The following is a 27,226-nucleotide window of genomic DNA, read 5'->3' on the forward strand; positions in this document are numbered from 1 at the left end:
GTGATGTCTTTCACTCCTCGTTTTGATTCACAAGCTTTTCAGTCTCCATTTTTATACTACTGACTTTCACCACAAGATGGAGTTTAGTATTTGAAATGTGTCTCGACTCTCCACCAGTGTTGTGCATTGCAGTCCACTTAGATTTGTCATAGGATATTCCTTATTTCTAAGCATATATATTTCGCCGAATGTATTGTAATCAGCCCACCTTTGTCTTGTTTTCTGAAAGACAACAGGTTCAACAGGTCTGAATGGTTTTAGGACAGATCATCAGATTATTTGATGTGCCACCGCCCCTTCCCCCAACTACAAAACTCTTTTGATCAACATCACTTATAAAAAAAATTGCTTTAAGGTGTATTTTAGTAAGCGTAATTGAAAATAATTCTCACCCACTTATTTGGAGACACTGTCTTTTAGGTCCAGTCCTGTGGCACAGCATTATTTATGCTGTCATTTTCATCAGTTTATCAGTGATTATATGGTCGGATTTTGATCTTACCTGCATTTATGTGTTTTGGACTTTGACTGTGACAGTGACTTAATTTGCACTTTGTTTTGACTCTATAAATGACTTTATAAATGAATTATCATACAGTTAAGATAAAAGTCCACTATATAAATTTGCTGATGTCATTTAACTAGTGTGTAAAAATATTTCCAGCAATCATCCTGAGGTGACAACAGAACTTTTTGTTTTGTTTAAAAACATTGACAGGACAAACTCAGTTTTGAGGTAACACAGTAGCTTAATACTCCGATGGTTTGAAAACCATTTGTGGTTCTTTCTGAAGCACTTACTGAATTGGTTTTCGCTCGTTGTTAAATGACCAGTTTCTGTTTTTGTACAGAACATATTTGAAATAAGGGTTGTTTTGGGCGGAGTCACGAGGAAGAATGTCATATTAAAACTTTTTTTTTTTTTACAATATTTCCAAGTTTTATATATTAGTGCGCTCACTTAATGTTGCAAGCTACAGTGGGTTGAAGTAGTGCTCTTTTGCATTCATTTGCATTGTTTATGGATGAGTAGTAGATTGTTGGCTATATGAACGTTTACGACCTTAACAAATAGAAACCAATTTACAGAGGGTTAAATGAAACGTGTTGCGAACCCCCCCTCAGTATCAGCCACGCAAAAAAAGAGAGAAGTGCCCTAATGTGAGCGCACTAGTGCACAGCATAGCAGCGTGAGCGCGCATCACTTCCTGTGCATGCTGGGCGCTTTCAACTCCGACAGGACAAGCGTCGGAGTCGACGAAGTCGTATAAATAGACAGGAGTAACGGAATATCTGAGGGAATAGTCCACCAAACTGTCCGAGATTCCTCAGGTAAGTCCCAAAGTCTCGTTTTAAGGTCTTTTTTCCTGATTTGGCCTCGGTAGAAGTGTATTTTCGCCACCTTTGGGAGGGTTGGTGAGTGTGTGAGGAGCCCCAGTTGTGCTAGCCTGCTGTAGCTAACCGTACGAGCTCAGCATCGTTTCCTCCCAAGTTGAGGACTAAAACAACCGCCCATGTTTACGGGGAAACGGCTTGTGTGTGGTTTTCGAGGCGCTAGATTGACACCTACCTCAGCGGTCGTGGCGTGTCATTATATCCAGCTGTGACTTAAACACAACTATCACTCACGCGCCGCTGCCGCACAAGCCTGCGTTTATCTTCATACTGCAGTTTTCGCTCGTTTGGCAAATGTGGATTCGTTTTATGGTTTATTTATTTATTTATTTTTACTTTTGACATCACTGCAAGACATCATTAAAATATTGCCAGCATTTCGTTTGTTGTTATCGGTGCAAAGTAGTTTTTAGAACTAAATGTCATGCTGTTTATTTTTGTTTTGGATTGTGATAAACATTAAGTTACCTAGAAGAGGGAGTACTTTTGATCTGCATGATTACATAAATCTTACATGGTACTAGTTTACATAAGATTTCATTAGTACACGTTTTTTAACTATATACGTTGACATGAACTATCAATGAAAATGACTTTGAAGCATTTATTAATCTTCCTTACTATATAAATGGACTTGAGCTAAAATTAACTAATGTTGAGAAAGATTGAAAAAGAGAGAGTGCTATAGCAAATGTAAAATGTACTGTTAGCTAATGCATTAACTAATAGGACCAGTTACATTAAATACTTATTTTACTTTACCTGTGAATACATCTGTTGTTTGTTGTGGCATTTATTGATGCAACCAAACCTAAAGAATTACAAAAAATAAAAATGTAATTTTTGAAAGTTTATATATATATATATATATATATATATATATATATATATATATATATATATATATATATATATATATTATATATTTTTTTTTTATTTATTTATTTTTATATATATTTCAGTTTGTTTGCAGTTTTTTTATGTTGTCTTTTCTGTTTCCAGCAAATAAGATAAATGTCTAAATAACTAATGTGGTTTAGTAAAATTTCCCATTTTGCTTTAGTATTTGTTAAACTGGTTTCTTTCATCAGGTAGGTTTGGTATTCGGTTTCTTAAGCCCAACATAATGTTCCCAAACTTAAACAATAGGTTCTGCAATTCAGGTCAGATAAACACGAATAATGTGTTTTGTTTTATCTGCGTGCCCTCCCCTAAATCTGTTAGGAAGTTTTGTTGTGCAATATCTGTGTGTGTATGTCAAGTACGGATGGCTTTATTCACTTTATGATGTGGAAATTCATTGTATTTTGCAACGTAGAAACCTTTTGCCTAAATAATTGGTTGATAGTTTGTCTTTGGCAGGATGGTGTAAGTAAATGTCTTAGTGGTTGAATCAAATTTGGCTATTTAAACACCTCTTGGAAGGCATGCTTCTTGGAAGAATGAATGCTTCTTTGAATCATTGTGGGTTTTCCTTTGAAGATGAGGTAAATTATAGTGCGATAAGCAAGCCTTAAGAAACCTTGACTTTTGTGATCCTTTTTAGGTGATTTATAAACTGCTTGAGAGCCAGAAATATCTCTTAAACCCTGTTGATGTGTTAATATTTGAAAAAATCAAATTCTTTTGTATTTGTCTTTTATAGTCATTATTCAGTTTAATCCTTACATGCATTTAGATAAGACGGTGCTTACATCTATTCCTGTTTTACTTATTGCACAGCTATTCCTGATAATAAATTGCTGTGCTTTGTTTTCCTGTGAGAGACTCTCAGTCCTTTTTTTTTGTTATGGGTTGACGTTTTTAGTCCCCTAGGATCTTATCGCTTAGTTACAGATCCAAGCAGCAGGTTGTCCTACTCGCTCTATGGGTTTTGCTCTCCCTGTAGCTTTGTGCTGTATAGGGCGCGAAGTAGGTACATGGAAATGCAAAATGGGTCAGTGAAAATGTGTGGTTTCATGTCAGCAGTCTCATTTTAAACCACCAAGGTCAAAGAAAATCTATCCGTTGGGAGTTAATAGATAATTCCTGCTCCAAACCATGGCACTGCAGCAGAGTCAAAGGCAAAATGTTTGCTGTAACATTCTAACTTTGAGAATTAGTAATAATAGTTTTAGGATTTGAAAACAATTCGTGGTTCTTTCTGTTCTGTTCTTTCTGTTGCAGTTCTTCTGCAACGAGGGAATTAACCAACTAGATGCATTCTCTGACTAGTTAGCCCCAGAAGAGTTTGGCTTTGTGTACTTGCTGTCACCATAGTATGGAAGCTGTGCTCTGATGCCTGTTCAATCACTGGATTATGAGATCCAGGTTTACTGACTCATCGGAATGTATTGCACCAAGGCTGTGTCCGACGTTTTCTTTCAAAGGCCCGGGGCTTGACGGTGCGAGTGGTTCGCTCTCATTTGACAGTAAATTCAAAGTTTGCACACACGTCCGCAGAGTGTTTGGTAGCATTTGTGCCAATAAAAGAAAGTCCTTTTATGAAATTTTTATTCAGTTTTGATTAAATGTATCGGAAATAGAATAACAAATGTCTTCATTTTAAGACCTCTTAAATTTGGGGTTTGGAAATTGTAATTATTATAGTATAGCAGCGCTGTACGAAGTAACAACTAGTGTTGTAACATTCTTACCCCCACTTAGACTGCAGTCACACCTTTGCTGTTAAAGGACAATATCTTTCACCTTAAATTGATACAGGTGCATTATTATTTTTTTATTATTTTTTTTTTTTTTTGTGCCATAGGCCGAGTTTTTCTAGCCTTACTTATTGTATATCATGTTTTATGCCACATTCTTACCATTCCATTAAGTGTGTTATTAATATAATAAAGCAATAAATGATGGCAAAACTAAGTGTTGCATAAACCAATTTAAAACTAAAATCACAGTGGTTATAGGTTATTAATCACTGACTCATTCGAAGCTACAGATTCACAAAAAGAAGAAATGGTAAACGGGCTCACAGTTTCAGAGCAATTTGCAATCTGTTAATATCATGCATTTTCTTCAAATGATCTACTGTTAATGAATTTAGACAATGTTTACTTAAAGGCGTTTATACTGTATTATTTCTAAGTGGTTGGAAAAGTACATATTTTATCTCGGCAATATAAAACATAGCTATTTCAAAATAAGAGTTGTTATTTCGAAATTGATTATTACATATTTATAGTTGTTTGCATTAATTCATTTAGTAGATGTGACTTAGAAATGAGAAAAAAATGACCTATAAGCACACATCAATGTCTTGAACTGGATGTGAGCCTCAACCAATAGGCAATATAATTAAAATACAACTCAAAAATAATTTAGAAATAAAATATTACGCAATACGAAATCCGCAGTTACGGAATTTTTCACCCTATTTATTATTTTTGCTATTTTCTGCCCAGCTTCCCTGTCACAGGAAAGAAAGCTTAATAACATAAAATCAAAATACAGGTTTTAGTAGTATCGTCACAATTTTACACTGAAATATAAAAAAAAAAAAAACTAGTATACTTTTTTTATACTAACAAAATGACATACAATGGCTTATAAATGTTTCCCTTTATCCCTTTATAAAAGAGACATTTAATAAATTTCTCTTACTTAGGAGCTCAGAGGCAATACATGTGACCCTGGACCACCAAACCATCATAGGGGTCAATGTTATGAAATTGAGATTCATAAATCTGAGAGCTGAATAAATACGATTTTCATTGATGTATAGGATAGGATCATATTTGGCCAAAATACTACTATTTGAATCTGAAGGTGACAAAAATCTAAATATTGAGAAAATTGCCTTTTGAAAGCGATGCACCTTTTCAAAACTTAAGGTTTTGTTAGTTTTCACTTAGTTTTCACTTTTATGCATTATGATGAATCGCATTTCATTGTTTCCAGGTGAGGCATTAGAAACAGCTTTAGTAGGCTGAGTAATATAGCTGAGGGAAAATATTTCCTGGTACTGTAGCTACGGGCACAAAACTAAATCCTCTAGAATCACAAAGGATTGTCTGCGTTGCCATTCACTATTATATGCACTCCCGGGTTGAGGATATTGATATTTTTTTTTCTCTAATGCATTTGAAATCATAGCTTATGCAAACAACTCTGGTGTTGTTTGTGCATTATTAAGCAAGATCCCTTTTTTTGTTGCATCAAGACTGGATTCGACATGCTTAGCATCTACTTTCCCTTCAGGTTATGTGCATAGATGTTATATAAATGCTCTGGATCTGACCGAGTGAAGGTTCTGACATCCAAATGCCATAGTCCCTAAAGTGTGACCTCTTTCCTTGTAGTCGCTCTGACGCATTTTAAGCTCAGGTCTGTTTTTACATGTGAAATTGCGAAACCATTTGGTGACCAGCTGTGACATTGTAAATCTTATTTTATGTTTTACTTATTTATATATTTTTTTTGGTTTAAATGTTTGTATCTAGCATTTGATCAGTAAGTCTTCCTGATTCCATGTACACTTGGCGTTCGAGTATTTCCATCTGTGTTTTTTTATGGAAATAATGTGGGATATTGCATTAGACATCCTGGAGGAAAGCACCAAGATGCAAATGTCCAAAATCTGCAGATGTAGATGAATGTTGGTCTTAGGTAACATCATGTCAAAGCAGGGCAAATTCAAAAATAATGGTAAAAATGGTAATATTGTGAAAACTTATTCAAGTTTACAATAACTGTTTTTTGTTTTTGCTTTTGTAAATTATTATTATTATTATTAGTGACATATTATTCCTGTGATTGCAAATCCAACTTTTTAGAAAGCTTTACTCCCATCTTCATCGTCACATGATCCCTCAGAAATCAGTTTATTGGTGCTCAACATTTATTTTTATTATTAACCTTGAAAACTGTTGTGCTGCTTAATGGTATTTTTTTATTAATAGGGAGTTAAAAAAAATAGCATTAAAAATGTATTTTTTTTTTTGTTTGTTTTTTGGAAATGTTTGTTTTACTTGGATTGTATTTGTTCACGTACGTCTCGATCCCATTGACCTTTGTTTTTAAGGTGGTTTATTGTTTTAATGTTTGTTTTTGGTTCTGTCCATTCACAGCATCCTCTATTACATGGTCCGCCTTTTAGGCGCTGCAAAGCCACATACTTGCATTGCAGAAAGGCTCTGGACAGCGCGGTTTTGTACACTCTGTGGCTTACTGTACAGATGGTGTGTATTTGAGTGATCTTGTAGGCTTTGGAGGGACATGCTTTGCTGTACATGGACAGATGTTGGTGAATTGGCTGATAGATTGACTGTTGACCTTGTGTGACAGTGAAGCTAAAGAACGAGGGATTGTTTTCTCTTAAGATTTGATTGACAGCAGGCTGCAGGATCCAGGGAATCCAACCCTCTTCTCAAACTCTTTTATTCTTCTACTGGTCTCATAATATAACACATGGAATCCAGATGCTCTGCAGCTCCAGCCAACTTTTCATTTGTCTCGCTGACTTGGCTAAGAATTCTAACGGTTTGAAGCCTCTCAACTTTTTTATTCTCTCTTCCTTACTCTTATAATACTTGCTGTCTTTTAATACTTGTAGATCAGGATGTTGCTTAGTAATTGTCTGGGAATGTTTCTAAACAGAGGCTCGAAATGTTCCTGTATTTTCAACACATTTATGTATAAACAATCAACCATAAGGTTGTTTTTATTGTTACATAATTTTGATTGCAATTGTACTAAAATGTACTTGTATGAGTACTACAGAGCAGGGTAGCAGGGGTCGTTACAAAGCACATGCATTTTATTTTCTATAAGCTTCTATTTACATCTATTTAGTCAATATTAATTCATATTCAAATATATTAATAAAACGTGCAAATTCTATTTGGCAGGACTGTATGATTTTACAGTGGTCATTAATCCGAATGATCACTTCCACTGATGTAATAGAATCTTAAAATGGCTTAAATTTTTTTTTTTTTTTGACAAAGAATCTTGTTAAAAGTGCCACTATTATGGGTTTTTGAAAATAATAAGCTTTCATGCAGTGTGTAACACAGCTCTAAGTGAATGAAAACATCCTGTGAAGTTTTAAATCTGAAAGTGCACCGTGTATGAAGTGACTCTGAATCATTGAAAAGAGTCGCATCAGAGTTGACCTCAACATGAAACATTAGCATACTCCCCGCACACTTGTTGGTCTTTTCTCATTGGTCTGAATGAAAATGCAAATAAATATTTTGCTGCTAGATGCCACTTTTGGAGCAGAAAAAAATAGCGGTTTCCCCATTACCACTGTACGCAAAGTAGTACTACACTCACAAGTGATGCCTTATCAGGCATTAAAGGCATAATAAAATGGAAATTAAATTGACCAGTTATCTCGGGTTGGGCTCACGCAAAGGAGGTGTTTGGAAAGATTGATTGTTAAGTGAGTCGTTTGGGAATCGTTGAGCAAGTGAGGTAAAAATAAATACATATTATAAAACAATTCCATTTGTTTTTTGACCTTGCATGCATGCCAATCTGTTGTTGGGGACTCCCAAAACTGAAATATGAACCTTTCATTACCCATAATAAGGGCACTTTAACGATCTAACATGTATTTGAGTGAAGTGTACTTCACTGGCCTCTCTGCTGTCCTTTAGTTAAGGACAATCTAACACAGTTTTCCACTCTCCATGGAGACATTAGATGCTAGTGCAGATGAAATCTCATTATTCAGTTGAGCCAGACTGTCGGTGCCTCATGTAAGCGTCATGCAGTTTTTCACTTCTCTCTCTGCTGCACACGAGTCGCCAGGGGCTTCATAGCGGGAAAGATCTCTCTGTATATTTATGTTAATGCACTTTATATTTACCCATTCATGTCCTATTCTTCTGTTTGTCATTGGGTTATGTAGTGTATGCTCAAAAAATGAGGCCTCGGGCACAATGCATTGTGCCAATTGTAGCCTTATGCGTAAAGATGCACGCTTGCTGCCATGTGAGGAAGGAGAGTGAAAGGAAGAAGATAAAAAGATTGTGTGTTTTGGCTCGTGAAGATGCAGTTAGTCATGCCAGTGCTGTCCCTTTGAATCCAGAGTGCAAGGGGGACGGGGGGGACATGTTCACTGGCAAGGGAAAAAAAGGACACATATTCTCATTCCATCCCTGTCCTATCTTAATATTGGTTGCTTCTGGTCTTCATGTGGCTTAGTAAGTTACTTTGTTCCAGTTCAGTGGCTACAGACCTGCCATGCTTAGCTTTGCATTTAGTGTCTGTTGCCAGAAGGTGCTTTGGCTATCTTGAGTGCCTCTAAATATTAGATTCAAATAATGTTTTGGATGACTAGTGACCGGTTATGATTGAAGCGATTTTTTTTAGTTTAGTGTATATTTACCACATCCTATAGATTTAGAAAATTGTTGTGGTGCATTTTATAATTGAACTTGAAACCTGTTTTGTAGAACATCCAGTGCCTTGAAATAATATTTTACTTTTTATTTTACTTTTGTTGTTTGCAAGTTTCAGACTGAACTGTATATGGTAAAAAAAAAATTAAAAGATTAAAAACATAAAAAACCTGACCTATTATTTTGTCCTCATTATTTTACCATTTCTGCTATGGATTTTCAATAATAAATGTATCCACCTTATTTTTACTGTAAGAGTGGGATGTGTCCATTTATACATTTATGGTGCCATAGGCTTCCAGTTGTTTTTATAGCTTAATATTGCAAACGGGTTGACTGAAGTGCTTGTTGTTTGTCGTTTCTCTGATCACCAATATAGACATGGTAATAAATAAACATCATATGACATCTTCCAACTATTATTATGAATCCTTCACTAAATGATTCAGTGGTTATTGAGGGAACAGAATGAAGCTGACTTCCTAAACTAAAAATGATCATTACTTTTAGCTATGCAAATCTAAAAATGGAGCATGTTTTGTGTACTCGTGTCATGAGATATCAGTATCATTCCTGACCGTCCTTTTGTCAGTGTGTAGTTTCGGTTTCTCCTGTCCCAGATTGGATGTTAACTTCTCTTTTAAAAAGGACCACTTTGCCACACGTCAACTACAGAATTATAGAAAAAAACATCCTAATGGCTTGAGACGGTATGTGCATATTAGTGAGTCCAAAGCCAAACCTCATGCTTTCTGACCTCATTTACCAGAGTGGAAAGATGTCATTTACAGCACCACTGCCAACCTTTCCCTCGATGCCTCTTTCTTTGGCCTCCTCACTGTGATCTGTGAGAAGGATCGGCTGAAGATGAGATTAGTCAGAGATGACGCTTCTCCTCATACCGTCGCCTCATCTTCCCTTCGTGCCAATCCACCAATCCCTGCGCTATTCCCCAGGATTAGGATTATTGGCCTGTGAGTGGTAGTTTTAATGAGCTGTAATTGATTTGTAAGTACAGATCCACCAGACTGTGTCGGGCAGATTAAATGAAGCTTGTTTGAAGCCCCGGGTCTCTTTTTTTCTAGAGAGTGATCCTCGTGGTGGTGGGAAAGAATTCCCAGCAGGGCTGATGTGGCTTTTAGGACTGATCTTACAGAGTTCCTCCTTCCCGCTGAGGGTGTTTGCCTCTTTCCCCTTGGATAAGGCCTGTGTCTGGGAAGGCAGCCATGTTGGAACCAAGTGCAGGCTTTATTCATCTAAACACATTTTAGAGGAATGGAGGGGGGAGTGACACAAGCTGGTAGTGTTTGCTCACCAGGGGTTGAACACGGGGTCCAAAATTAACTTTTTGCCACACCTGCCATTGGTAAATTAATTGAGGAAAGTTACTGGCCGTGGGTTTTTTGTGTGTTCTTTATTTAATACTATTACTAATACTAATAATAAGTATTGTTGTTTTTTTTTTTTTTTTTTTTTTTTTTTTTTTTTTTTTTTAATCTACTGTTCAAATGTTTGGGGCCAGTAAGATTCATGTGTTTGAAAGAACACTTCAACAAGGATGCATTTATTTGATCAGAAATATATTCATACTGTGATATTAATCAAATTTAAATTAATATTTTAATATATAGTAAATATGTAATTTTTTTTTTTTTTTTTTCTTTAATGGAAAACCTGCATTGTTGCATGATCCATCAGAAATCATTCTAATATGCTGATTTGGTGATTAGAAACATTTCTTAATATTATATTGAAAACAGTTTATATATATATGTATGTGTGTATGTATGTATGTGTGTATATGTATGTGTATGTATATGTATATGTATATGTATATATATATATATATGTGTGTGTATATATATATATATATATATATATATATATATATATATATATATATATATGTTATTTTAGTATTTAAAAAGTTTGTAACTATTGATTTACTGTTAAAATTTTTTTCTTTGTAAATGGAGTGAGTTGATATGAAGTACACAAGCAAATAAACAAACTTAACATATTGTAAAGCCTCTGTTCTGGGTCACTCCTCACGTCTCCCTCTTTGTTTTTCAGACACTGACTCCTGTCATTGAACCAGCTGGCGTTGAACGGGGTTTTGGACCCTCCCCCTGCACGAGGACAGAATGAGACAATAGCTGGGGGTGTTGGATATCATCCCTCCCCCCCTCCTCTTTGTTTTCCCCTCCTACATATCCAAGAAGCATATCCATAGTCACTATCACACGCCAGCACACTACAAAACAATACCTTGGACTTCTGTGGCTCACGCTCTTTACTTTGTAGTGACCATGAGACTTTTAGAGGACTGTTGCTGTTGAGAGCTTCTGGGAACAAAACCAGTTTCTTTCAGCCAGACACATCCTTCCTACGGCTTTGGTGGAGCTTGATGGAAGCTCAGTAGATCACAGAATCATGAAAACACCAGAGGAACACTGGGAGTTTCCATTTGGAGTTGTATATTAATAGGCTGAAAGACTGCCAGTGAGCAAAGCAAATCTAATTCAACCTGCAGCAGTCCTGAACGTCTGTTAGAATAAATGATACCTAGCCTTTTCATCCATCATATCTGAAGTGCCTTGTGTTTCATCGAACTGTTTACATCTACTCCACATATCTAATACATCTGCAACAATTGAAACAATTGATTTTGTTTACATATCCTTAGGTTTTCATATCAGTTTCATTTGGTTTTTTTTTCTGCATGCAAGTAAAAGTTTGAAGTATCTGAGAGGAATGAGACCACCGTAGAGTCCCGTTCCTCAGACATATCCAACCTAAACGCACCAAGACTGTTCATCTGACTCTTTAACGTTGTACACCGCTTCCACTGAACAGTTCCTTCACCATGTTCACGCTGCAGTCCAAATGGCGCTATCTAATCATGTTCTTGGGCGTCCAGTTAGTGGTCATGGCTCTTCTCTCTAGAGAGGGCTACCAGAAAAGAGTGTCATATTTTTTCCGGATTTTCCGCAAGACTGATTCCACGTCGGGACACACAATCGGTGGACGCAACCACACGGATGTTTATGCCAACCTCTCCCTTTTGGGCCCTGCTCTTAATAAAGAGGACATGCCCTACTGCCCCAAGCAGTCTCCTCTGATTGGTGAGTTTGATAGCTTGCTCAGATGTGTTATCAAATCTGTGATCACCCCCACTATTGGTAGTATTATATCAGTATGTTAGCCTGGGAGATTTTCCTTTCAGGTTTTCTTCCTTCAAGAAGAAAGTTGAAAGCAGTTTGCGTCTGCGTGTTTGTTTAAATGTATATAAAATATTAATAATAATTGTAATTACTATTCATGTATGTATGTAATATATATTTTTTTTTCTTGTATATGTATATACATTTTAAGTACATTTACATTTTAAGTATATACATGTATGCTTGTGTTTTTTAATATTCTTACATTTTTTTTCCACTTAAAAAATACTGGAAATGTGCTGGAAAAACCCTAACCTTGTAAAACCCTGTAAATAATTAAAATGGATGGTCATGGATGGCATGTCAAATCTGGGTTTAGTCATGGATCACTAATTTTGGTTTTTCAGTACAGTATCGCCATTACCATATTGGGAAGAAACTGAAATGAGACATACTATAAATACTTTTTCTATAAACCATAATAGTTCCTGCAAAATTATAGAGTCCAGTCATGCCAGCAGTTTTCAAGGTTCTACACGTCAAACTATTAAAACCACTTTGCAGTTTGTTAGCCTTCAACTGAAAATAAATGTAATGTTTCCTCATTTAAGAGAGTTTTCAGAACACTTTTTAGTTCAAAGTCAGTTGCTTCCTCCTCATCCAGCAAATATTCCTGCTCACACTCTTTTCTTACATTCAGGTGGACCAATTCATGTCACTTTTCCGTCTGGGCTTACGCTTGCCGAGGTCGAGAAGAAGAATCCGCTTGTCGTTCGCGGAGGGCGTTATAGGCCGCCGAACTGTGAGGCTCGCCATCGCACTGCAATAATCATTCCCCACAGAAATCGGGAACACCACCTCAAGTTCCTCCTCTACTATCTACATCCCTTCCTACAGCGCCAGCAGCTGAACTATGGCATCTATGTCATTCACCAGGTGCGTCTTCAGCCAGTTATTGTTAGGAAATGTAATTTTTTTTTTTTTTTAAGTAATCACTTGAACATAAATCTTAATATTTCTCATTGGTCATTTAAATGTATTTTGACTCTCAGTAGGTGCTGTCAGCAAATGTTTGTTCTTCGTAATAATGTTGATATCTATGGTATAGAGTAGAGATGACAATTAAATAATACCAAAAAAGTCAAAGCTTTATATCACTACTGCTTTCAAATGATTTATCGCGATTGATAGCTTCCAAAATAAAAGTTTTTGTTTACTGATATCTAGACTGTACTGTTTTTTTTTTCTAAAATATATACATAATAAATATACACAGTACACACAAATAGCAAAAACTTTTATTTTGGGTGCGATTAATCATTTGTCGAGACTAATAATTACGGTTTGTATTTTGTCATTTGATTTGTCAGATTTTCATTCATGCATTTAAGCCCTAGATTAATCCATACATTGCGTGTGTTTTATTTGTTGCCAAATACAAGTTTTATTCTCAGTTGGCATCTTGTGTGTGTTAATTTTAGACGGTGCTATCGCAGTTTCGTGTTGTACAAAGATATATTTGTTGCTTGGTTACATATTAAATATGCAGCTCTGTTATAGCACAACTCAACTGTGCCTCCTGCTGTTTCCTGTCGGAGCCTGTCGTAATCACTTTATCCTGTTATAGCTGTCGATCTAGATGCAAACCTGTACAGCTCACAGGTCAATCGCTGGCCACCGTTTGCTCCCCCCTCCAGCTGATCTCTCATTTTAGTGAAGAAAAATGATCCTAATACAACATTGTGCCAGATTCAGACCTGTTTCTCTGGGCTATATTGTCTGGTTTTATCATTGTTGGTTTCCTGGGTTAATACAGTTTTATGTAGGATTATAGATGTAAGGCATGAAATATCGGCAGAGTTTTGAGTTGAGTTGTTTTTGCTGTACTTTTAAACTCGGTGAGATTGAAGTCCTACTTCGATTTGGTTATAGTGTTTATGCTGTCGCAATTATTCAATAAATTTGATTAAACATGATCATACTATTGATCAGCAAGGATTCAGTAGACTGTAAAAGTCAAGTAGACTGTAAAATTAAAATCTTCATTTAGTTTTATCTTGAGCTTAAACTGAAATTAAAAAAAATAAATCTTAAAACCTGTAGACTAAAAAACTATTTATAAAAATAATAAAAACTAAATTACTAAAACCTTTCAGTAAAATTACAATTTAAAATATAAAATATCAAAAATAAAAAATCTATAGATTGACAAAAATAATTTCCCTTTGCAGGGAAAGTGAAGTGTTGCATTTTTAACCATTTTTCTCACAAACGCTTTTCTACAAAATTGCCATTAAAAAGAAAACCATCTTCTTGCTTATGTTCCTGACTTTGATATTCCCACTTCACGTCAATAGGCCAAGGATTAGTCTGTAATCCTTATTAATCTGCTCTCTGAAAATCCTGACCACATTATAGATTCAGCACATTTTTATGAGAATAAATGTGTGTATATATAAGCTGCACGGCTCAGTTTGTATGCTTTGTTTTATCAGTATTTGTGTAACTGGATTTATATGGACACATTAGTTTTTACAGACGCTAAATAATATCTTAAATTTGTATGCTCCGTTCTTGCCATTATGAATTGCTCAATAACAATAGCGGCTTTTGTGTGTAGGCTGGTAATTATACCTTTAACCGAGCAAAGCTGATGAACGTGGGATTTCGAGAAGCCATGAGGGACGAGGACTGGGACTGCCTCTTCTTTCACGACGTGGACCTCATTCCCGAGGACGACCGCAACACCTATGTCTGCGACACTCATCCCAAACACGCTGCCATTGCCATGGACAAATTTGGCTACAAGTCAGTGATCTCTAGCTGCATTTCATTTGACTTCATGCCTTCATTTAACTCCAGACAATGCAATTATATATGATTTGCTATCAAGTCAATTTAAGATTCATGTGTTTGTGAAATAAATAAGAATGTTTGTAGGAAAAAAAGCTACATTTTGAGTAAGCTAAAAGGTAAAATAGTATTTTAATGTATTAATAGCAAAAAATTATGATAGCATAAGAAGTTTCCAAGAAATATATATTTTTTTTACTGTGATTTTTTTTTTTAATTATTATTTATTTATTTAATTTTTTTAAAGATAAAAAAGTGAAATCTGATTTAAAAAAACAAAAAAAAAAAACAAAAAAACACTCATGTAATAATAGAATGCTTATAGTTACAACAACCAATGTATATGAAGTCACTAACAGATTGAAGTTTTATATTGTTGTGCATTTCTATTTGTTATCGTTCAGGTTGCCTTATAAGATGTATTTTGGAGGAGTGTCGGCTCTGACCCCTGTTCAGTACCTCAAGATGAATGGTTTCCCAAACAATTACTGGGGCTGGGGTGGAGAGGACGATGACATTGGTGTCCGGTGAGTGATCTTGGGTTTATTTGCTTTGGAGGGACTGAGGGCCTGTATGCATAGATAGTGTGTGTATTAATGGAGGGGTCTGTGTGGGAGGAGATCAGTCTTTTTGGCGCAGCTGGCCATGAACCACCTGTATTTTCCAGTTTCTTTAGTTCAAAGGCAGAGTGTCCACATCTGACAGTGTGTTACCGTCTGCTTTATAGAGCTGGATTGTGTAGTCGAGTCATGCCTCACAAGCTCAGCCACACTCAAAGGTTGAAATATGAAAATATATGGAATGTAATCTATAGTTCTGTCCAAGTAAATCTATAGAAACTTTAGGTAATGTTAAAGTTAGTTGAATACCACTAATAGAATTTACCTTTCTTACACTTAATTAGATTTTATGGATTATTTTTCTGCACATCAGAAATGTTTATTAAAACCACAATTCAAGTTTATTTCAATTTAAATTACGTTTCAGTAAAATGTAACCTTATTTTATGACTGCAAAGCTGAATCATTAGTTAAATCTTCAGTGTCCCATAATCCTTCTGATTTGCTGTTTAAAAAACACCGTTGTACTGCATCAATTCCATGCATCCTTTTGTTAAAGAAAAGTATTAATTTAAAAGAAAGAAGAAAATTTTTACAGATCCCAAGCTTTTGAATGGTACTGCATATTATCATGTTTCTTAAAAGAACTTTAGTGCACCAAAGTAAAAGAATGCCACATTTTCCAGAATGCTAAATAATTCTACATTCTGGGGCGGAATGGCCTTTGTTTTTGCATTAATCTTACATACTGCACTTTTTATGGTTTGCCTTCAAAAAATAAATTCACACTCATTAATGTTACCAGCTTCTCAGATTTCCCATGCTGAGTGCCTGCTTTTGCTTTTGCAGCATTGGTTAAGTTTGTTCATCTCCTCAGGGTCTCGCTCGGAGGAATGCTAATCAGTCGTCCGTCTCTGAAAGTGGGCCGATATAAGATGATCAAACACAAGCATGACAAAGGCAATGAAGTGAATCCCAAAAGGTACGACTGCCTTACGACCATGTCATAATTGACTTTCAAAACAAGCCACTTTCTGCATTTGGAATGACGATTTTTCTTGACGAAAACTCATTAATTACTCGCCCTCAAGTCGTTCCAAACCTGAAAGACCAGTCTTACAGGTTTGGAACGACACGAGGGTGGGTACTTAACGACATCATTTTCATTTTGGGGTAAACTAACCTTTTTTAATACGACGACATCATCTCGCGGTACCTTCTCGGTTCATGCTGTTTCCTCTCATCCAGGTTTAACATGTTGGCCAAGACCCGGCACACATGGAAAGAAGACGGCATGAATACCGTGGAGTACGAGATCACGTCCCGGGATTACCAGCCGCTTTACACCAACATCACGGTCAACATTGGCACCGAAGCAGGCCTGCACACGACCAAAAAAAAGCCTGCTTCATAGTTGACTCCCAGCGTTCTTGCGGGTCCCGGAGGCGCAAGTCTTAACGTCAACGCCGCACTGCCTGCAGACCACTTCACCCTCATGCACATGGCCAGTGAATTCTAGGGACGTCATGCCTTTACTGCACCGCACACCTTCTGTTTCCTCTGTAACAGTGGTGCCATCTAGTGGTCCCGTGAATCTCTGTCTTTCCTCCTCCTCCTTTTTCTCCAAAGTTTTACATTTTATTCTGATCCTGCGCTCACTGGTTCACTTTATCGGTCAGGATGCTGCAGAAACTTCATCAACCGGTCCACGCACTGATCGCTTTGCAGACTCCGTGACGGACCAATCTGCTGGAAGTGTGTGCTTCCTGACAGACAGACTCTTCATCTATCCTCTGTGCCCATGGGCACCATTTAAAAGCCTCCGTTGCCTTAGAATCAAGCTGCACTCTCTCCTTACATTTCTTTCATGATGACTGAAGCATAGCTTCGGGCGCCCGTGGCTTGACGTGTCTCACTGGGTGAGGCCGAGTCTTAGGGAGGGGTAAAATTAGTTTTCTGCCACGTGACGGAAATAGCGAAGCAGGCCGATGTGCTACGTAAGCAAAATTGTTTGCTGCACTACTCTGTGAGTCTGGTGCATTTCCTGTTCGGTAAATTAGTACTTTCGATTATGTACTGTATTGCTATACTGGCGGGTGGATGGATATTATACATATCTTCCATTTCGAGTATCTCAGTCAGAACTGGCCACTTTGGTAGTAATAACCACTTTACATATACAGATGTCCTCCTATTTTTTCAGTTAATTTTTTTTATTTCTGAATTGTCGTAATTGCCTTTGATTGTCTTAGTAATAACGTTGGCTTTTATAATCAACGTGCTGCCTCTCACTTCATGAATTACTCGACACATTGTATTTTATCTGCATGGTTTTTGTTTATTTTTTTTTTTTTAGGATTGGCTGGTTACGTGCGGTTTGCTTTTGGATTAGTAATAGGCTTGTTGAATGTAGCTACATCTCTCCTTTTGGTGAGAGAATGTCACGTCAGTGAACAGCGCGTCGTGCTGTGCTGTTGGTCGGCTTCGTGAGGACTGTGTACTTCAGAAGTCCCGAAGTCTTTGTCCCTTATTCCCATTTCGAGTCCCAACATTTGCTTATTCAAAGATACTGCCTGAAAAGGTACTTACCTTGTTAACAGAACTTTTTTTTTTTTTTTAAAGACTTTCACTCATAAAAACGCAAGCGTAAATTGTTCGTGAAACTATTTTTAAGTAAATTGTCCCGTTGAATAAAATGCTCTGGGAACACCTGAAAAATAATTTTAACATACTTTGTTGCATTGTTTCAAATACATCAACATTCTTAAAACCATTTGTACATATTTGCTTTGAATCAAATGCACTAACATTTGTAAAACCATTCTTATGTAAATTGTTGCATGAAGTTAAATTAAATTCGAACGTTTGTAAAATTTTTAGGTCATTTGATTGCATTAAGATTCATAAAAGCAATTTTTGGTCAATTCTTAAATTTGATTTAAATGCTCTAATATTTGTACATTTCAAATAATTAATCAAATGTGCTATTAATCATAAACCATTCTTGTGTAAGGTGCAGCATTAAATTCAATTAACCAACAAACTATTATTGCATTAAATGCGCTAACATCCTAAACATTTAGATGCATGTTGTTGCTTTCAGTTAAATGCACTAATATTTGTGAAAACATTCTTGAATATATTGCTGTTATGAATCAAAATAATTTTAAACATAAATTGCTGCATTTAATAATACGCTATTGTATTAAGAAAGTTGTTGCATTCAGTCAAATTTGTTAATATTGAAGAAAATTTGTTTGCATGCATTTACTTACAATTGTGTGTGCTAGTAATAATCACAAACACAATCACGTGCAATGCAACCATTTACACTGAAATGGTTCCAGACAATTTACACTTGTCGTTTTGCTTGCTTTTCAGAAATGAGATCCATTTTTGGTAGTCTTAAAATTTTTTTAATAAATAAATAATTCTCAACCGTTAAAACTTACACCTCTGACACAGACGGGGAAAAAAGAAATTATTTTTGTATGCTTCAGACATTTCATATTTAAACATGCAAAACTTTGCATGCAAGTATCAGTGCTGAAATTTTGCCTCAACTGGGTAACATTAACCTTATTTTTTGCCATGCCTTGTTTCTGTCTAACCTCTAAACGTCTTCTGCATAGTTCAGTCCTCTCTGACATTCTCTGACAGTCCAGTCACCAGATACGCGGATGGATATGTGCATGTGGATTTACATTTGTGATACTGAGAGAGCTAGATCATACATTGTTTTTCGAATGCTGCTGTTTTCTGTGTGAATGTGAAAGGTGGCTCCCCTCTTTACTAGCTTGTATGCTGTTGGGAGCTTGTGATGGATCATTTAAAAAAAAGAAAAAAATGGGTGTTGGGTCATTTGAAGGATGTAATTGAGGCAGATATACCAAAAATTCTTTTTCTTTTTTTTTAAGCAGCATGTTTTATTTTTTGCTTTCTTTAGCAGTAGTTTTTTTTTTTTTTTCGAATTATGAAAGTTTAATTGCCAGGTTAATTAAATCTGTCCATTATACACGCCATTAGGCTCACAATGAATATCACGTGAGTTTAACCTCTGTAAACATTTCTGATTTGTTGTTTTGGGGATGTAAGGTGTGACTCGAGATGTTTCATTCTTCACTTTGAGAATTTATATTTGATAACTATTCGCATCACCATAATAGAAGGTACTTAGAAAACTCTGTTGTTCAGCTGTGAATGATTATAGTTTGACGTGACAGACTGCACATTACTCAGGTGGGGTAATGGATCCGATGTTTCTAAATGTGCCTTATCGGGCGTATCTGGAGTTCTTCAGTGGGCAATGCTCTGAACACAGGGCATGTTTTTCTTTGAGAAGTCTGCACACTACTCAGCGGCCTTATGATGATTTAATAAAAGAAATGTTAATGTACTACATGTCTGTGTGTTTTTAGAGATTTACGGATTCCTTGAGGATCTTATAGGACCTCATTGTAGAATTTCCTTTTAGGGTGGATCTGTCCCAAAATATTGTTAATATAAACTGTAAAATACAAATTGTAAAAAAGTACATTTCTTTTCCTTTCATTTCAAAAATGTAAACTTTCATATATTTTCATTTCATGTAAAGTAAAATATTTTTCAAAAATTGTTTTGACGATTAGAGCTTACTGCTTAAAAGTTTCATTAAATGGCCATCCCTGCAGTATAAATTCAAGGTATCTCTTGTTTTTTGAAGGTCATTACTGAAAGGGGTGGCTGTTCAAAGAGTACTGTGTCAAAGCATATTAAATGCAGGGTAGGAAAACTCAGAGGGTGAGTATATGACAAAATTTTCATTTATGGGTGAACTATTCCTTTAAGATATTCCTTAAAGGAATAGTTCACCCATGGGCTACAGAGCCACTTCTGAAACCGAAACAACTTCAGAAGCATCTTCCCTGGGCTAAGGGCAAAAATATCGGGGCTGTTGCCCATTGCTCCAAAGTCCTTTTAAGATAAAAGTAAATTTTGCATTTCATTTGGAAATAAAGGTCTGGGGTCTGGAGGAAGACTGATGAAACCCAGAATCCAAGCTGCCTGAAATCCAGTGTGAAGTTTCTGAAGAGATGATTTGGGTTTCTGTGACATCTGTTGATGTTGGTCCATTGTTTTATCAAATCCAAAATCAATGCAGCTTTCTACCAGGTTTTTTTTGAGGACTCTGTGGTTCCATCTGCTGATGAGCTTTATGGAGATGCAAATTTTCTCTTCCAGCAGGACTTTAGCACCTGCCCACAGTTACAAAACCATCTGAACCCCATGTGGAATCTATGGGATACTTTCAAGAGAGAAACAATCCGAAAATACAGAGGCGAATGCTCAATAGACCTCGGTCCTGATTGCTTCCACGTCTCCACCAGTCCTCACTGATGCAGGAGTGTGTGCTGAAGGAGCCCCGGCAAGGTAGACTGCATAAATGACCATACTTTAAAGAACTGTTTAGCAAATCATTTTTTTTGACTGATCTTACAGAATATATTTCTAGTCATCAAAATTAAAAAACAAAAAAAAACTTTACATGTAATCAATAGAATATGAAAGTTTCACTTTTTGAAAAACAGCAGGTTAATAAAAACAATAAAAATAGTTAGAATAAACACGATGACACGTGTGTGCAAAGAAACTCTTTAATCTTTATTACTCGTTAAACATGACTTATATTAACCAATAAATACGAAAGAGGAAACGGCATGCAGCTGACAGATCGTTGCTGCCATCTTGCACAACGCAAGTTAAGGCATTGAAATTTTCCTGACACTGCTGTACCTGGTGTAACATTGAACACGAAAAACCCGGCCGACATCACTACTACTTCACCAAAGCGAACGGTTAATAAATTGTTTGTCTGATAATAGCGTCATCTACTCGTGCTCACCAGCAGCAAGTCTCTCAAGAGTTCGTTGCGTTTTCACATATGGCTTGATTTGTTGCTTTTTCCTCCTACGAACCGGCTAAGTTAGTGCACTCTAAACCGCCTCAGTGTTTCATAAATTAAGGATGAGACAACGCTCTCATGTAACAGCTAAATGATCTATAGGTTCCCAGTGGATCCTGTGCGTGTATCTTAAGTGTTCTTGATACGTCCCTAGTGCTTCGCGATGAACGCCAGGATCTTCTTACAAAAATGATTCTGCCGCGAATACAAATCATATCAAATTGACTGTAATTAGCAATTAACATACATAAAAAACCGAATGAAGTGTCCCTTCATGTGAGGTGTAACGTTACAGTACTTAGTCTAGATATACCTAATGGGATGTAGACACTAGGATGGGATTCACAACACGGTGGATTCAAGGGTATCAAAAAACAAGTCACTCAGGAAGTATGAAATTCTGTACAACCCCACGATTGCATATGTTGTCTCATCACTTCTCCATCTTCATGTCTCTCTTCTAGCTTTCTTCTTTTTGACTGGTTGTTTCGGAGACTCCCTGTTGTCTTCGTTTTTTTCTGTTGGAGAAAATTTTTTTACTTTAGGATTTATGAAAGTAAATGTAAAGAGAATTATTACAGTACCTATTGAACACATTGCGAAACAGTGCATTTCACCCTCTGATAACAGGGGGAAACACACCTCGAAACATGATTGGGCTATTTTTGTGTAGCAACTGGGCAGTTTTTTTTGTGAAGACTTGGCAACCCTTGACATACTGTACATACTGTGTGTTGGTACAGGAGTGGATTTGTCGTTCGGCTCGGGTTCGGTCATTCTCCGTTGCGTCTGCACTGGAGCTGATGGTACGGCACGTGCGGTCTCGTCTACACGTGGCTGTTGAGAAGTCGACATATTTAGGGCCTTGTTTTATTGCTAATGGCTAGAAGAATGTTGAAAAACATCTCACCCCTGCTGTGGCAGCTGAGATGTTTCCCGCTGCGCTCTTCGCCGGCGTTGCAACGCTCAAGTCTCTCTCAGCTTTCACCTGCTGCTGAATACGATGCACGTTTTCTGCATTAGGTTTTATGTAACAAATCAGTTATTTGGAAGTGACTTTGGTAATATCCTCACCTGAGCAGAAGGTCCAGCATCCTCCATCTTCTTCTTCTTCTTTTTCTTCTTCTTAGCTTTACCGCTGCCAGGGGCGACTGCTTCGTCTTTATCTTTCTCGTTATCAGACTCCTATAGAACGGAAAGAAATTAAATATAGGCGTTTTCATGTTTGCCTTGACTACTTGGTCAAATGAATGAAAATAAGAAAGGAACTTAATAGTAGTCCACCTCAAAATGAAAATTCTGTTAGGTATTTAGACATGCGTAGTGCATGCCGATCTGAAATATGTAATGCTGCTTTTTTGGCAGTTTTCACAGATGCGTGTAAATGCGAAAACGCATTTAAAAAAAAAAAAAAAAAAAAAATTTTTTTTTTGGGTGGACTACGCCTTTAATATGTCAATGTTTCACATTCACAGTCCACCGATGCCAGTTAAAGGTCACATGACAACTTTGTGTTTTTTAACGATTTAAACGATCACTTTATAAATCTCAACCCCAATTAAGGAAAATTCTGTTTTTATCATTTGTATCCCCTAATCAATGAATATTTCTTGTTAATGTAGAAACGCATCCTAGGTAAGAACCTGGTTTATTCTTCAGCGAGGTAAAAACGAGTGCGCTTCCACGGGCCCACAGCTGCACGACAGACTGACCTGTGCCGCTTCTGGGACCTGACGGCTCCAGCGGCGCTGCGCTCACAGGCTGTTGCTCCACGTAGTTCCCCCACTCCTCTGATGGAGCGTTCCAGTTACATAATGGATCGGCAGAAGTGCTGTCTTTAGGAACACAACAGCGACTCACAGTAAGTCTGTGGCTCTAAATTTATGAGTCGGAACAGCTTTTGGGCAAGTATAGGTTTTCTTACTTATTCCAGACCACTCGTCATCCAGCTGCACAGGAGGCTGAGCACTCCAACTCAGGTCAGGCGCTGCAAACACGGACGACTACATGCATTATCTTAATGGATCTGGTTTTGACACTGAGATGCGATAGATCACGCGGTGGCTGGTGATACTAAGCATTAGAGAAAACATAAACTATGCATTCGCTTCATGAATTGGGATTAAATTACCAGCAGTCAAGCCACTGAATGAAGCTGGAATATGAGATCCATCCACAATAGTCCACGAACCTGCATTAAGAAAACAAACAAGATTATTACACACATATGCCTAGCTCAACAAAGGTACATGTATTTGATTGAAAATGTGAAATATTATTATTTTTTGTACTTTAATATCTTTTATGTCACACGACAAAGCTGAATTTTCAGCATCTTTAAGGCGTGCTCAAGTCGGACACCTATTGTCGATCCTTCAGAAATCATTTTAATATGCCGATTTGGTGCTCAGGGAACATTTCTTATCATCAATGCTGAAAACAGTTGTGCTGCTTAATATTGACTGATCGTTTTTGTGACTCTTTGATGACTGCAAACAAAAGTTCAAACAAACGAAACCGAACTCTTTTTATACGATTATAAACCCGCATGAGCACCAAGGCCACATATAAAGCATGTGCCCACAACTTCACCCTCATTTACATAAAATGCGTATTATATAGAGAGCCGTGATTATATACTTTTTTCAGCACCTTCCATATCTTGGGGCCAGACAGAGGGTTCACTAGTCTGACGCTCGGTAGGAACGGTCATACTGGTCCAGCTCTCTGCCTGAACGCTGGCCATCTGAGGAGGAAGCTGGAGGCCCAGATCGCTCCAGCCAGAACCGTTAACAGCCAGCACTTCCTCCCAACAGGGCGTCACTACAAGACCACAGAAGGCGTGATCATTATCAGTGCAAAAAATATTTCTTCAAAATCACTCTAACACTGAAAATAAACCGATTACCTTGAGGAACAACAGTGCTTCGTACAAAACTAGCTTCAATCTCAGGTGGGCCTACTAAAAAGGAGGGAAAATAATCTATGATTTTGATTCCCCTATTGTACGTAGAAATGCTATGCATCAAAAAAAACACTGTAAACATACCCTCCACTTCTCTTTGGATTGGAGGTGTAGAAACAGTGGCGGCGATGGTGGTTTCTGGTTCTTCTGGGGCGGTCTGGACTTCCTCCAGGGTACTAATGGCACTCGAAGCCGCTGTTGCTGCTGGGCTGCCTGACCCATCACCCGGAGCCTTGTCTTTCCGCCTCTGCTGTCGTTTCTCACGATTACTGACCTTGGTCTCCCAGGTACCTGACAGATTACCATGACAATCGTGTTCTGAGCACTGTATGCAAATAAACTGCAGGTGCTGAGTCACAGCTATTAAGCCAGATACCATCTGTTATGAAAACACACAAGCAAATGTCTATTCTTTTGGTATAATGTTTTTACATCTCTAATCCTTCAGTGCAATGTTTTCCACTCAGTGTAATAACTTTACTTAAAGCAATATTTGCACCAGTGCAATATTTTTATAAGACAAGCAATTATTCACAAGCTATTATTTTCCATTTATTTATTTTTACACCAGCAAATCTTTTTCATTTTATTCTCCTTATTTTTTTAGTCCATTTATGTATGTATATTTCTTTCCATTATATTCATTTCTATTTTATTATTTACTTATGCACCTCAAGCAGAAGCTTTTCAATTGTGTTTTGTTTTTGTACAACGGCAATAAAGCATTCTATTATATCTATCTGAAGCTAAGTTAACTCTTAAATAAAAAATCTTTGGATTCATATTATTTAAAAAAAAAAAAAACATACCTTCATCGGGCTCTTTGCCATCAACGGATGTAGAAGATTTTTTATCTTTTGCAGGAGGCTTTGCCTTTTTCTTGTTTTTCTTTGCCTAAAAGCACCAGGAACAAGTAAACGAATGAATTAGATTTTTGGGCGAACTATTCCTTTAAAACTATAGTAAATGACAAAATAAATGAACCTTGTCAGTCTTCACTTCTGGTAGCTCTTGACCGTCCAACGCTTTGGCCTCTTCCTGGGGTTCAACAGCAAGTCCGTTCCTCTGTGCTTTCTGTCAAACATTTAGAAAACTGACTTTTAAAATAAAAATCAATAGGAAGCAGCATGTTGTGTAAAGTTTTTCCCTTTTTAACGCCAGAACTGCGACGCCTAAATGTCACATTATTTCGAACGAATCGCTGTTTATATAGGAATCGTTTAAATGAACATCTCGTTTTGTTCGTTAATCCGAAGCTCGTGACAGTTGTGCGCTTTTAAAGATTGACCGTATCGCCAACCAATGACATTCGATTGTGGATTGTGAAACGCAATCTCATTGGCTGGGCCTAATGAATAAATACGCCCAGTCGGAGTTGTGAACGAGGCGAACTGAACAAATTAACGTCGCACGTATCCTACGCGAGAAACGTAAGGCGTTAAAACGGTCTTTCTGCAGATTTTTAACAGACGCTAAATTGTATTTTTTAAATAATATGCTACTTAACGAACCATTTGAAAACGATTCAATGACTCGCTCATAAAACACAAACGTCTCCACCTAGAGGCGCAATAAAGGTTCAGCACGCAGTAAACGAATCTGAAGGTAAACCATTTTGGCTTGCAAAAGATTCGACTCGCTGAAACGAATCGAAATGCCGCTTCCAAAGCAAACCTTCTCAGCGTTCTTCTTTCGGTTTCTTCTCCGGGGCTCGTCTGCCTTCTTCGCCGTTTGCGCCGGACCGGTGTCGTCGGCGGTGTTTTCTCCCGCCTCGGTCCCCGAAAGTCTTTTCGATAAACCGCGACAGACCGAGACCCATAAAATCAGAATGAGAACCAGACCTGCCCAGGCCGTTAAAAGGAGCAGCCATGGTGCGCAGAGATCAGGATTCAAGCCCAAATCTATTCCCAGCTCAGACTTCAGATAGACGAGGCCGGTCGACAGGGTTTCTCTGACATATCCCGTTATCTGCTCCACATGCTGCGAAGCGATCTCTTGCCAACCCGGTGCCATTGCGATCTATTGAGCGGGCACCGGCGTGCAATCATTCACAAAAACAACAGTTGGTGATAATTACACGGGAAAATACATAGCTGTGCCTGTCTGCCCCAGCGTGCCACCGATTACGGCCGCTATTGCTGCTTCTATTCTATCATTAGCTAAGGATGCATGAACTGACTCGCAGACAAGCTCCCCTTATTGGGCTGGAGTGCAACTGAGTTTACATGCAGCCTCTTAAAATAGACTAGATGAGCGATTTTTAACCAGGGGTGAGCTGTGTGCACCCTATACCCCGTTTTATATGCCAGTGGTCTCAAATATGACAAGGCAAAGCATAATATTGTGCTGCGGAAAGTAAATATGAAAATATAAATATGTATAAATATTTTTATTAGCTTAAAACACTTTTTTTCTGTTGACCAGTACAATATAAAAATATTACCAATATTACCCCAAAATAAAAAAATAAAATCATTCAACATATAACTAGTTCTGTAGGTGTTATTTTATTAATGCACGACTATTTTATTTAGGTCCTATTTTTAAAATCATTACTTTTTTTATGAAAAATGTAAAAATGTCATATCTACAAAAAACAAAAAACAAAATTGCACGATCACTAATTGTTTCATATTTTCCAAAAGCAGAATAAAATCATAATAATGTCAAGTTCTGTAATTTACTTATTTAGAAGCATTTTTTCCCCAATGCTTTTTTTCACAGACTTGCTATAATAGTCCTTTGCTGTGGCCACAAATGATTTCTATCCAGTCTCCAATCTCTATTTATTTAATTTTATTTATTTAAGACAATGGCTAACAGTGTAATGAATTACATGCTACAAACAAATAAACGACATAGAATGTAAAAACAAATTACAGCATAATCGTATCTGCAGCAACACGGGGCATTTAAACTGAGTAAAAGGTGCTCCTTTAAACTGACTATTAATGCTATAGCACAATGTATTGCACACGGGTAAATTGTGGGTTATTTTGATT

The 27,226-nt window shown here is 37.1% G+C and overlaps 2 protein-coding genes across 2 annotated transcripts; one reads left to right on the plus strand and one right to left on the minus strand.

Annotated features, from left to right (window-relative positions):
• The first annotated feature begins 1,174 nt into the window (after nt 1-1,174).
• si:dkey-199f5.8 (beta-1,4-galactosyltransferase 3) lies at nt 1,175-19,714 on the plus strand. Its single transcript, XM_043260714.1, has 7 exons — nt 1,175-1,332; nt 10,815-11,866; nt 12,606-12,841; nt 14,526-14,713; nt 15,163-15,285; nt 16,196-16,300; nt 16,567-19,714. Exons 2-7 carry the CDS (start codon nt 11,608-11,610, stop codon nt 16,730-16,732), a joined length of 1,077 nt encoding a protein of 358 aa, XP_043116649.1. The 5' UTR covers nt 1,175-1,332; nt 10,815-11,607; the 3' UTR covers nt 16,733-19,714.
• A 1,223-nt stretch (nt 19,715-20,937) lies between these two features.
• mtdhb (metadherin b) lies at nt 20,938-26,390 on the minus strand. The gene is made up of 13 exons (XM_043260715.1): nt 25,899-26,390; nt 25,209-25,298; nt 25,034-25,118; nt 24,309-24,515; nt 24,168-24,221; nt 23,912-24,082; nt 23,391-23,450; nt 23,184-23,246; nt 22,964-23,094; nt 22,334-22,444; nt 22,170-22,253; nt 21,988-22,096; nt 20,938-21,777 (listed from the first exon to the last, which is right to left on the minus strand). The coding sequence occupies exons 1-13, from the start codon at nt 26,235-26,237 to the stop codon at nt 21,707-21,709; spliced, it is 1,575 nt and encodes a 524-aa protein (XP_043116650.1). The 5' UTR covers nt 26,238-26,390; the 3' UTR covers nt 20,938-21,706.
• Nucleotides 26,391-27,226: the final 836 nt, after the last annotated feature.

The sequence above is a fragment of the Puntigrus tetrazona genome, chromosome 16, assembly GCF_018831695.1.
Source record: "Puntigrus tetrazona isolate hp1 chromosome 16, ASM1883169v1, whole genome shotgun sequence".
Classification (NCBI taxonomy): Eukaryota; Metazoa; Chordata; class Actinopteri; order Cypriniformes; family Cyprinidae; genus Puntigrus; species Puntigrus tetrazona.

Coding starts and splice junctions, on each gene's coding strand:
- mtdhb (XM_043260715.1), bottom strand. CDS start 26,237: ATGGCACCGGGTTGGCAAGAGATCGCTTCGCAGCATGTGGAGCAGATA. Junction 25,119..25,208: donor CAGAAGTGAAGACTGACAAG/GTTCATTTATTT, acceptor TGGTGCTTTTAG/GCAAAGAAAAACAAGAAAAA. Junction 22,254..22,333: donor ATGCTGGACCTTCTGCTCAG/GTGAGGATATTA, acceptor CATCGTATTCAG/CAGCAGGTGAAAGCTGAGAG.
- si:dkey-199f5.8 (XM_043260714.1), top strand. CDS start 11,608: ATGTTCACGCTGCAGTCCAAATGGCGCTATCTAATCATGTTCTTGGGC. Junction 15,286..16,195: donor GACGATGACATTGGTGTCCG/GTGAGTGATCTT, acceptor TCATCTCCTCAG/GGTCTCGCTCGGAGGAATGC. Junction 16,301..16,566: donor AATGAAGTGAATCCCAAAAG/GTACGACTGCCT, acceptor CCTCTCATCCAG/GTTTAACATGTTGGCCAAGA.